We start from the raw sequence: 12,592 nt of genomic DNA, 5'->3' as shown, positions 1-12,592 counted from the left end.
CTGGGATCCAAATTACCTTTAACATGAAGGAGCACCTTTAACTAGCATAACCTGCTCATTATGGGGTGGTCATCCATGTTTATGGTTCTGGATCCAAAGTGTTTCCACATAAATGAACAGACGTTACATCTTTAACTTGGTAAACGCTACTGCAGCAGTGGATGCTGGTCATTGTCCGACTTTCTCAGGTATGAAATACTAACGTAAGGTAAATAATGAGTTAAACAACTTTTACTCCATTTACTACAATATTAACCACATTTGGCCATTGTTGTTGGGTAAGCAACTAAAAAACATCAATTTGGGGCAAAATAAATGCACGTTACTCCTTGCAGAGTCAGTCAGCTTCACGAAAATATAAAAGAAACATGAATCTAACTGGACGACACACAACTATGCTGCATTTGTTATCATCCATGTCTACGTACCTGCCCTCGCTGCAACTAGATGTGTCGTCCGGTTGGGGTCCTGAGAGTTGAGGATCAGACTCTTGCTGATTTTGGCCCCCAGGGCTTTGGCGTGGTAGAACTCCCTTGTCCTCTCCATGGGGTAGTTAGTGGGGTAAAGTCCGCTGAACACGACCGTCGTGCCCTCCAGAGTCTTGCTCTTCAGCTCTGGAACGATCCTTCGGATGTCCGGCATCTCTGACGCCTCCTTCCTCAGGTAGGTCTCGTAGCGGGCGAAGTACTCTGCGTGGATCCGCTCCAGCACCTCCTCCAGGTAGATAAGGTGATCGTCCTGGTCGTTGTCGGTCTCTTCCTCTTCTTCCTCGTCTTCCATGCTCTGATCCAGCAGCTCCTCTCCCACCGTGACTCCGGACTGTTCGCTGTTCTGGGACTCGGTTTCCGGCTCTCTCCTCTCCAAGCAGCCGTTCCCCAGCTCGGGGTCGGGCAGGACAACGCCTGGGTGTTCTGCAGAGTCCGAGCTGTTCTCAACTTCGCAAGAACCTTTGCTGTCCCCGTCCTTCATCATATCCTCATCAGAGGGCTCGTGTCCATCTCCTTCCTGTTCATACTCCTTTGTCAAGTGAGTCCTGCTTTGACTCCCGCAGTCTGGCGAGGCGGGCTTTCCTGTACCCGATTCACTGTCGCTGTCACTAGAAAGGTCAAAATCCAAGTTATTGGAGTCGTGGCCCGGTGCTGAGGAGTTGGCACATCCCTGAGCCTCTTCTGTCCCGTTACCACCATCCTCTTTAACATCTTTTTTATCCTCCACCTGAGTGTCCTTTGGTTTCTGCCCAGACTCTGAAACCTTTTGACCAGCGTCTGACCCTCGACTTCGTCCTGCCTCCTCCTGATTCTCCTCCACACCTCCCTGTGTCCTTTCGCCGGCAGCTCCTTCCTGAGAAGACTGAGGTAATGAAAGCTCTTCCTTTGTTGAAATGCTTGGCTCCTTTGACCGTTTCCTGAGGCCATTATTTTGCTCATCAGCAGCAATCGCCTCCGCTTGTTCTGTGCTCTCTGTCGGCCGACTCGAAGGGCCTCCAGCTGGAAGACATGAAAATCCGATCACATAAACAAACAAACAAGATGTGAGGGTGAAGTAAGATCTGCTGATGAACTTGGAAGTACCTCACTGTGTGACGAAAGAAAATCAAACACGGTTTTTGACATTTTTTAGAAAATGCTCAAATGTGGCCTTTATAGAGGAAACTCAATAGAAAATCATTGTTGAAAGTAACAATTGTTATAGTTTGAGGAATGCTGTGAGGTACGTCGCCACATAAAGCAGAGCTGGCGCCAGCTGATAGGAAGATATGTGAAGCTAAAAGCTGGGAAAAAAAATCTGTTAAAGGCTGTAAAAGACTTGAGGCGGTTCTCCTCTCAGCAGGATAACCACCCTAAACACATATCCAGAGCTGCAATAAATTTTTAATCAAAGCATGTTCCGTGTTTGAATGGTCCAATCAAACTCAACACATAAATCAGGCTTCCAAAATATTAAAATTGCTGTTCTCAGGTGCAGTGTTTCCCCCAGAAAGCTTGCGAAGCGCAGTGGTAGGGTTGCTGAGGCAGTCCACCACCAACGTGAAGTATGCATTAGTTCTTTGGAGGGACAATGTAAACGCTGGTACAGGTGAACCTGTTCTGCAAGATCACCTTCTAAATAGACGATTTTTAATAAGAGGTGGCACACACGATCCTGTGTTTGCCATCACTGTTAATGGTGTGTAAAAAAACATATTAATACGATATTAAAAAACAAAGTTTAGCCTGGCAGGGGTTGCAAGTAAAGCCTGGTGGGCCACCAGGCTTATGTTACACTGCAGAGACCTGCAGATGCTCTCAATCCAACCTGAGAAAAGAAATCAGGAAAGGCATTCAGTCTCTAGATGTGGAAAGCTGGTAGAAAAATACCCAGAAGGACTTGCAGCTTTACCTGTAGCTAAAGGCGGTTCAGCAACGTGTCGTCTAAGGGAAGCGCAAATAAATTTTTCTGATTTTGATTTGGAAAAACCGTTTATCATTTTCATCCCACTATACAAGAATGCACTGCTTTGTGTTCATCCATCATAAAAATCCTACTAAACTATATTATGATTACAAGACAAAACATGAAGGTACAGGAGTAAATTCATTGGCAACTGAATGTCTTGCGATAACAGAACCCAACTCTCTGACTGCAGACCTATTAGGAAACTTGTCTCCATGTAGATAAATCAACAACTTTCCTCTTTCTAGTTGCCCAAAGTTGCCTGAAATTCCCCTCTAATACGCTCCGCAAAGAGAATTGCTTAGATTTCAACACAGCGAGTGCAGCTCTGCCTTCGCCCCGTGTTGGCAAACACTTCTTGGAGGAGAACACTCCTGCAAGGCAAATCCGATTCCTCTGGGAACGCTGAGTCACTCGGCAGCCAGCGACTCTGTTTGAGCGTGAAATATGTGAGGAGATAACCTGTCAACAAGGCAGACTAGGGGAAAAAAAAAAAAAAGAATACATAAATAAAAGTTGCCTTGTTCAAAGTAAGTATACTGTATCTTTTGAAACCACTGGGCTGAATGGACAAGATATGGAGGCGTAATAATCGGAGGAGACAGGCCACGCTACAGCAGTTTGGGGTTTGTACCGGCTCTACGAACACAAAAGTAGTAAATTAAACCATGGACAACTGCTTGCATGAACGGGGGGCAGAGTTTCTGTCCAATAAAATCTCTGCAATTACTTTTTATAGTCAGCTTGAGAAACGCAATAAATCCACCAAATCTAACCAGGCATGGTCTAACAACATCATTTCAAGGTGTAGTTTTAAAGTGTTTCAGAAAAGAAAAGAAAAGAAAAGAAAAGAAAAGAAAAAAAAACGTTCTTGTACCTTTCTTGGCCATCTGAGCTTCCCGTGATCCCGGTGGAGCGTTGATGTCTCCGATGCCCTGGAAGTAGATGTACTTCTTCACAGTGATGAGGTTCGGTGCAAACTTCCAGACGTCTTCCCGGTCGTCGATGATGCAGACCATGGAGTCGCCGCAGGGGAACAGGTTTCTGTAAAAGGGGAAAAAATAAATAAATAAATATATAAATATATTTATATATATATATATATATATATATATATATATATATGCATTTCATATGCATTTATGAAATGCAAAGTAAAACCAGATATTTATATACGCTTGTTTTCATGTCTGACATTAAATCGGACTGAAGCGTTCCTGTTTCAGCTCAGTTTGAATTTTTACTATTATTTCCGTTTGCTAAGCGACAGATTAATGAGATTCTTTTAAATAACTTTTACTCCATTCAACCTACGTTAAATATTTCTTAGAAATTAATAAACAACACACCTGTGGATGTATTTTAAAACCTCACTCAGGAAACAAAGGTGTGCACCGATTTCAGGTTTTTTTTGGTCCGATCACCAATCTTTACAAAGTCTGACCTGCCGACTCCACTTTTGGCCAATTATGATTTGTTCTTGTCTGAGAAGTTGCTAAATATGTTGACAAAGTCTTTAAGCTGTCAAGCTTAACCGTAGTTAGCCACGCAGATGAACACAGTAGTTGATTTTCAGATCTACGTGGAAGTAGATCAGGTTGGTTTCATATGAAAGTATTGGCCGATTGCCCCAAAATTAAGGAAATCAGGGTGGATTTATTGGTGCACTCTGAGTGCAGTCTGATGATACCTAAATTGAAGCATTTGGCCACAACAACCAACAGAAGAGGAAAGCTCACTAGCCTGAGAACACTATTCCAAGGTGATTTTTACGGCAGGAGAGACTGGTGCACTTCACACATCTTGAGGACGGAAAATCATGTGTAGATACTAAAGCGACATGTCAAGTCGTCAGCCAGGAAGTCTTCCAAACGGACAATGACTTTGTTTGTAGCATCAAATTAGTGATAAAGTGGATTAAGGACAAGAACGTCGATGTTTTACAGCAGCCAACACAGAGGCCTGATCGCAGTCAGACGGGAAATCTGTGGGTGGAGTTAGAGGAAAACAAACCTGACTCAGTTCTGTCAGGAGGAACGATCACAATTCCAGCAAACTACGGTGATGATGGATATCTGAAGACTTTGGCCCATGTCATACATTTTAAGACAGTTCTACCAAACAGGAAAGAGAAGTAGGGGTCTAAACTTAAAGAAAAGCATTTAGCAATCAAACCTAATGTTGGTAATCCTCCTAAAACAAGAACATTTAGTCTGATTTCATGCCAGACAGAGGAAAAAACAAGGGAAATTGATTTCTATACAGTGGATGTAATTATATCATTTAAACTGCATCTGTTTTTTAAGCAACAACTCAGAAACATCATCATGTGTGCTAATGCGTAAACAGACAGAGCGCATCTCTCACCTAAGATTCCCCGTCTTGGAGAACGGATCTATGCATTCGTCTCTAGAAAGGATTCTGTGGGAGAAAAGTTTCTTTTCAGGATCCAAGAAGCCTAGAGAGGAAGAAGAAGAGATGTTTGATTTCTGTTCCGTCTGAATTATATCATCTATCTGGAGGTTCTCGCAGAGTAGATTGATTTCAACAGAAACTTCATTTTGAATGCAATCTAATGTTTGCTGGGTTTCTGAAACGAAATATGCTGCGCGCTATGAAAAATAAAATAAAAACTCCACAACTGCTGCTGATAATAACTGCTCTGAAACAAGCTGAACTCTCTGCAATGAGGTCAGCAGCAGAATCCAATTCAACCTGCATTAAACATTCATTGTGGAGGCAGAAACAAGCACTGGGCCGGGGCTGCTCTTATTATTTATACCACTACGAAAGACAGCAGCATGAATGCCAAAAGGATGCTGCATAAAAGCTCCGTCTAAAACCTGATATACAGCAGCGAAATGTTTATACTAAGAAAAGCATCCAAAAAAAAAAAATAATAGAAAAAAAATCTGCTGGAAATCAGTTGTAGAAACTGTCTTCCCCGGAAAAAACCAAAGTTGAGCAGGTCTCTACAGCGTTAGCACACACTGCCCCCTGTTGGACGGTAGCAGGAAGTGCAAGCTGACAACTGTCAAATCTCGAAAATTATACGGCATTTTTTCCCCCCTTCAATTGTTTTTTTTTTTGTTTTTGTTTTTACAAGAACATCTAAAAAAATATGTAATTCGCATTTGTATTAAACCACCTTTATTCTGAGACCCCTAAATAAAATCCAGTGCAAGTCACCTCAAAAATGCAGTGACTCTATTTGTCCATACTGTATAGTTTGTTTTGTTTTGCAATTATTCTGCCTTTCTTGTGATTCGTTGTTATTTATCCAAGCAAAGGAGAATTTGCAAGAAATAGTCTGGATGAAAAATACCAGACTGTGATTGCCTGGTGGTGTTGTACATTTATATCAACTTTATAAAGTTGTAAGTGCAGACACAGATCAAAACGCATGCCAGTACGTGTATTGAGCGAGTGTGGGCGAGATGGAAACTCACTCAACTCGTTCTTTGTCCACACAGACATATGCACTCACATCATATGCGCATTGAACACAAACCTCTAAAAGTGTGACTGTGACTCAGACTTTATCGTTGCGCTTTTATGTGTTGGTGTTAAGTGTGCATGAGCCGAAAAAGCGGTAAGGCTTTTAAACTTGACGTGTATGTTATCCAAATAAAGACAGCCTTCTTAGACTTATAAAACAAATGCCAGTAGAGGTGAACCTCCTCTGCAAGATCACTGTAGTAATAAACCATTTTCAGTTCATTGCATCGATTAAAGACATAGGTTAAACCGTCTGTACTATCACTGTTACTGGTGTATAAAAAGAAATATTTAAAGTAAATAAACAAACAATGTTGAGTTTGGCAGAGGGGCAAGTTAAGCCTGGCAGCCCGCCAGGTTTATGATACACTAGGAGAAATCCTGTACACTGAATTCTGCAACGTGATAAAACATGGAAGAGTTCCCGGAGCGTGGAAACTATTGCAGGGTACAGCAGATTCTCCAGTGTTAGTTGTGAGGAAACGGTCATGAGCCCATTACCAGCGATGGTGTGTGCATATAAACGGCTCCCGAATGTGAAGACGTGCAGCTCATAGAGTTTGGCGATTTTCTCCAGGAATTCCTTGCAGTGCGGCCGTAACCGCGTGTGGAGCATGGGCTCCCCCCTACCCAGCTGGAAGTGGAAGATCCCCTGAAGGAAACACTTTTTTTTAAAAAAATGGTTGCCAGTAAATTTAGCAGTGAAACAGTGGGGCAGTAGGTGGGAGCGGTACCTTGTTGGACATGCGCTGGCAGTGCTGCTCAGTTGTGTGGATCAGCGTCTGGTCCAGGTCCACCATGAGGACCAGCTTTTTGTTCCGGTGCAGTCTCTGCTGGTCTTCTCGGGCCAGCTGTTTGGCTTGCTGTTGTGGGGGGAGAAACAACAAACTCTCACAGCAGTTTCCGTCACGTTTTTCATCTGGTTTATTCAGTGAACTTCTTCATCCGGTGCAACTAGAACCTTGGAGTTTCTCAAACAATGGCAATTGTGGCAGAGAGCGTACAGAAACACAATGAAACTTACAGTAGAGCGGTTGTTCATTGAAGGTATTGCCGTCATATGACTCACCTCCGAGCTGACCATCAGTTCAGGAACACTGTGCACCATGGAGACTGTTGCTGTGGAGATGGGACTTTGCTGGTTCCCATTAGTCCCCTGCAGCCTGAAAGGGAAATAAAAGGAGTAGGAGTTCTGCGTTTGTGCATTTCTAATGTCCTTGAACATACCGTGACTGGATGGATACATCATCAACAGTTGCTACTCCAAGAACTCGTCTGCTGCAGCAGTTCACTTAGGACTGTTTGTAGCTACTTGTTACTTTATTCTTTTGTCCAACAAAAACACAAAACATCTAAAACCTCAAAGCTGATAGTCATGCAGCAGAGTGGATGACTCATGAACGTGAGCCACTAAAAAAATTAAACTTGGTCGCCAAGGAAAAACTATTTTTGCACTAATACTGCAAATATTTTTCACAGATGAATACTTTTAGTGTCAAATTAATAAATATCACAGAAATCATATTTACTGACAAGTTATTGATTTTTCAAGATGGCCACCACGGTTATCATGGTTTTGTGCTAAAATCGCCAACTGTGAATGTGTTTGGTGTCAAATCAAGGCCTACATATTTTTTGACCCATAAAACCCACACATATTTTCTTGATTTTGCGTTTCCCTTTTCTGACGGACATTTTTCAAAATGGCCACCACAGCTATAATGAAGAACATCTGCTCACACCAACATAGCCAGTAGTTATTGCCAGCGGTGGACACAGCTAGCCAAAAGGTTAGTTCCACTAACTACTAATTTGCTAAAGAAGAGTCTTAGCTCTATTGAAAGCTAGTGTTAAACCACAAAAAAAAAAATAGCAGAAGCTAATGCTGAACTGGTACATATTTAATAATCAGTGGAAGCTAATGCTAAACCACTAAGCACATAGAACAAATTACGATCTTATGTTGAATATAAGTTTTTAAATTTTACGGTAATATCCTGCAATATAGATTATTTCAGGATAACTAACTCTACTGTGATGTCTGATGTCACTTCATGGAATTATGTGACACAATCCACTCTGCAGCCTAGGCAGCTAGCTGAGTGTCATCTGAAATGCTACACTGGTGTAGAATCAGCAACCAGTTTCTCCTTAAATGAAGAAAAGAACCTTACTGAGTCAGATCCTGGCCGCATTCGGCGCACAGACCCTTCATCACTATTGGATGGCTGCATTCTTCGATTCTGACGATGACGCCACTAGACACAGGAAAAAACAAATGTGTGAAATTTGTTAAATCTAGATTAAAAGAGTTACATTTTTGTTGTATAAACAGTGGAAAGCTCTGTATTTCCTTTCGTCTGTATGTTGATGATCACCGGCTTTATTTGCCAATTAAACATTTGAATACTCATTTGATCAAACCAATCCTTAACTGTTACGACACAGATTGCTCAAAATATTTGGAAAGGGTGTACTTTCCAAATACACCTTTTTTTTTTTTTTTTTTTTGCAATTTGACTTTATCATCTTTGTTTCAAAAATGGAAGTCTTTGTGTTTCACTTGAGTTTGTGTGTGAAAATCAGACTAATAGGAGCCCCAGAGTGAGCTTTGCTGCAAAGTGTAAAATAAAGAAAGAATAATCTCATCATCCACAACAAACTGACTGCAACACAAAATAATGGAAAAGGTGCAAAGTCCAGACCTCAATCTGACTCAAACTGTGCTGGGGGGTTCAACAGAACTTTGCATTAGCAAAGGTCTGCGAACCTCGATGAACCCAAACGATCTCATAAAGATGAATGAGGCCAAATTCCTCCACAACAATGGAAGAGACTGATAAAGAGGAACCCTGCTGCTGAAGGTGGCCCTCCACCGTGGGTGAACTTCTTTATCCACACCGGATTTTATGTTTTCACTTCATCTTTAATAACCATGTCAAATTTGCTGTGTACCTTCGTATGGTTCCCGTTTGTTTTAAAGAAACGTGAATTCTATAATATTATGTACACAAAGTACAATTAATTTTCAGAATGCATTAAATTAATAAATCATTTTAGTTTTTAAGCAATATGCTATTTTCACATAATGTGGATTTCTAAAATACAGATTATTAAGTTACAATATCTTCAAAAAGTGTATTTATTTCAGTTTTTTGATGCAAAAAACTTAGATCGCACATATTTTAATTAAATACATTGCTAAATTTTATTACAGTTTAGCTTCTCATAAGGTTTGAATGTTACATAAGGCCTTATAAGCTTTGTTTCCATAACAAATGTGCATAAGACGTTGTCAATATTCCTCTAATGTCCCAACAAAATGCAGTTTTGCAATATCTGTTTCCATTAAATAGGAAATGCAATTAAAATCACAGGTGAATAAGTCTGTTCGCCTGGTAAGTCATTAAAAGACATGCCGCGCCATCATCCTCCTACCGCTTCCTGTCGTCGACTTTGTCTTTTCCACCAGTAGTAAAATCTGGTTGTTTATCACTTGTGTGAAGTGTTTCCATTGCAGTTTTATGAAGTACGATACAATGGAGTTACTGTCCTTCAGCTCAAACTGAGCTATCAGACGTTCCAAATACTAGAAATTTTTGGTCCAAAATATTCAAAACTGTTAAAAAAATCTGAAAATAAAGAGGTATTTCACTGCTCCAACTTCACTTATAACAGATAAGTTGATTCATGAGACTATCATACAGCAACAGTCTTCAGTCAGAGGCTTCCTCAGATTAGTTGGAAGACTGACTGCTACTGCGCATCCTTCCTGCCCAGATAATCATCGTCCTCAGCGACTCTTTGATGATAAATGGTATGAGTTATAACACCATGTAATTTACCTTTGGAATACTTAAAACTATTTTTTTATTTAATTGAGTAATATCACTAAAGTATCTTTAAAGTTTTCAAATGGCTTGGAGAATTGAAGAAATTTCGCAAGGTAGAGTGGAGGAAGCAAATCAAAATGTGAGGTACTGACATGTGTAGTAAGCAGTTTGTAAATTATTTATTATGATTAACCTTATTTACTTTACACAACCTTAAATTTTAACATGGGTGTGTATACTTTCAATAAAGTAAAACTTTGAGGGGGTGTACTTCGGTCCTCCTCATGTAAAGGAGTGAAAAGCATTACTACTCCTATTTATTTCCAAACTATTTTTTTTCTTCCAAACCTCAATACTGGAACCTCATCCCGTAATAATTTTCCAGAGGTATTTTAGGCAGACGGTGTTAAATTCTGGATAATTTTGTAACATAAAAAACGGCGGGAAACGTCCGGTCTGAGCCCAGTCGGTTAGACTTAAGCTTGCCTTCCACCTGTCAACCTCATCAGCTCCTACACGCTCCCTGGTTGTCAGGTCAACCCATAACAACGCGAGACAACGCTACATCTGGTTTACTTTTCAAAATAAAAGCGAACACTTATATTCTTGTAGAATTAATCTATATCAACAAGTGTCAAAGCTGTCGTTTGCTTACTTGTGTACATTCTATTTAAACTGTATCATCTCTAATATAATAGTTAAAAGGTATACTAAGGCTGTGAGACATTTTACTCAAATACACTGCTTTTACTTTGAAAGTTCTAGTTAAAAGGCTCTTCATTTGTGCCACCTTGACAGTGGAAGATGGGCTAAAATCACGTTAGCATTGTTAGCTTGTAAGCTAACAGCCGTGTTAAACAGGGTGTTGTCGGGAGATGCAGCTGACATACTGCCTGTAGCCTTTCCGTGCAGGTCAACTAACATGAGCTAAAATTAGCAGGTAGAGTCAGTAACTCACCCGGGAGGAATTATTTGTCCTGGCTGACAGCAGAGCTCCTTCACCACTCCAGCACGGTCCGATTTCACCTTCTTCTCTGGCAGCCTAGCAGCAGCCTCCGTCTCCTTATCCTGGGCTATGAGAGCACATAAGGCAAGAACCGAGTCCACGTTCACGAGAGACCCTGGTTTGACCTTCCACTCCAGGAGCCGGAGCGGAAGAGCTCCGCTTGGCCAGCGCATGTCAGCCACCTGCATCGTGGGGCCCTCCGCTGTGGCGGCTGCTGCACCACCGCCGCCGCCGCCGATAGGATCTGCTGGAGGATCCTCCATCTGTCCCACTCTGCTCCAAAAACACCTCTTGTTTTCACCAGCGTTCCGCCGACAACGTATCTAAACTCCCCACAGTGCCAAGTGGTTCATTAAAACATGCAGACTGCCGCTCTGGAAGACAGCTAAAAATAAATGTGCAGGCGGTTATAAACCCCTAAAAGTGTACACGGTGAAGCTCCGTTCGCTCTTCCCGCTCGTAAACAGGAAAGCAACGCTGCAGCGACACGGGTCGCAGAGCTTCCGGTGGACAGGCGGCATAAACGAGACACTACTCTTCAAAATAAAAGCACATATGAATACATGTAATATTGGTTTCGTTTAAACTATTTTTCATAAACCACTCCTCTGATCAATATGTAACTCTAAATACTTTTATTGACAAAGAAATCATAAATTAATAAATGTATACAGTTTTACCGTTTTTTTGTTTTTTCTTTAACTTTGGAAGCTACACATATTTGCGATTTTTTAAATTCTCTAATTTCCACCACCATGGGGTCTGTTGCTCAAAAGTTTTGAGTCAAAATTGCTGTCATAGGCTTCAAAACAAATAATGTGCAAATTACCTGTCATGATGAGATTGGAGCGGAATACTGATATACTGCAGTTATTATTATTGAAGGTAATGATAACCTTAAGTAAATCTGATTTATGCGAAGAAGTGGTGGGACGCGAAGAAAAGAAGACGGAGGCCCTTGTCCCGACACTGCCTTAAGTAATGGCAGTGTCGGGACAACGGCACAAGCTCTCACACACCTCCGTTTAATGACGTGTTATTGTGAAATCTTCAAACAAAGAGTGAGCTTTCAAGATAGTTCCCTGTCTGAATGGCTGTATCTGGGAATCGCGTCACATCCTGCCTGTGCATGTTCTGGTTTCAAGACAACAAACTTTGGGGTTTCTCAATTACTGTGGCGCTCATTACTAAAAACACAATGGAAATTTGTTTATTTACATAGTGAAAACAAATATTACCTGAAGGTACTTTAGGAGGAAAACTTACAATTTGTTTCCAGGTGTACAGAAATAGAATAGAATGGAAGAGAATTAGAAAGAGCCTTTATTCTCTCCCAAAAGGGAAATTCGGATGTAAGAGGAGAAAAAGATAATATAATATTAAATATTATTAGATATTAGTGAATTTAATCCATACTGTTTGATTTAACTGCTTGACTTTCAAGTTTGACGGAATGACCTTTTTCCTTCAAAAAACGTACTTTATTTCGATTTTATTTTCAAATGTGCAAAAGAACATTCAAAAAAATATAATAAAGGATCTGTTACAACAACAAACAAGGAAAAATAAAAGTAAACAATATAGCAAAGAGATCCGCTTCTGAGATAAAGCTAAGTTTCTTAATAAGAGCTACTGTTTTTACAAGTTTCTGATTATTTCAATCACGTTTTTCCAACAAAGGCAACTTGTCTTTAAGACGGTTTCTTCATAGTTGTTACGTAAGTTAACGGAACTACCTACTTGGAATCCAGGAGCGCTTGGACGGGATAATCTAGCGCGAGCTTCTTCGGAGAGCGGAAATACGTCAGCAACAACGTGAGTC

The 12,592-nt window shown here is 40.9% G+C and overlaps 1 protein-coding gene across 4 annotated transcripts in view; it reads right to left on the bottom strand.

Moving 5' to 3' along the window:
• ctdp1 (CTD (carboxy-terminal domain, RNA polymerase II, polypeptide A) phosphatase, subunit 1) overlaps positions 1–11,787 on the bottom strand; it is a 64,355-nt gene extending 52,568 nt beyond the window's left edge. The window contains exons 1-9 of one of the 4 annotated variants that reach the window (XM_088010092.1): positions 11,600–11,783; positions 10,723–11,155; positions 8,106–8,189; positions 7,001–7,094; positions 6,666–6,794; positions 6,433–6,583; positions 4,801–4,891; positions 3,311–3,477; positions 429–1,487 (exon numbers count right to left, since the gene is read on the bottom strand). In XM_088010092.1, the coding sequence (XP_087866218.1) occupies positions 429–1,487; positions 3,311–3,477; positions 4,801–4,891; positions 6,433–6,583; positions 6,666–6,794; positions 7,001–7,094; positions 8,106–8,189; positions 10,723–11,033 (2,086 nt within the window). In that variant the 5' untranslated portion in view covers positions 11,034–11,155; positions 11,600–11,783. Of the gene's footprint in view, positions 1–428; positions 1,488–3,310; positions 3,478–4,800; positions 4,892–6,432; positions 6,584–6,665; positions 6,795–7,000; positions 7,095–8,105; positions 8,190–10,722 lie in introns of all 4 variants that reach the window. The other 3 variants (XM_088010093.1, XM_014998511.2, XM_014998504.2) reach the window with 3 other exon arrangements.
• Positions 11,788–12,592: the final 805 nt, after the last annotated feature.

This window comes from Poecilia mexicana, unplaced genomic scaffold (genome assembly GCF_051168715.1).
Source record: "Poecilia mexicana isolate PSO_F unplaced genomic scaffold, ASM5116871v1 scaffold_11, whole genome shotgun sequence".
Lineage (NCBI taxonomy): Eukaryota > Metazoa > Chordata > Actinopteri > Cyprinodontiformes > Poeciliidae > Poecilia > Poecilia mexicana.
The sequence above is the reverse complement of the archived record's forward strand: the minus strand, read 5'-3'. Positions and strand labels throughout refer to the sequence as shown.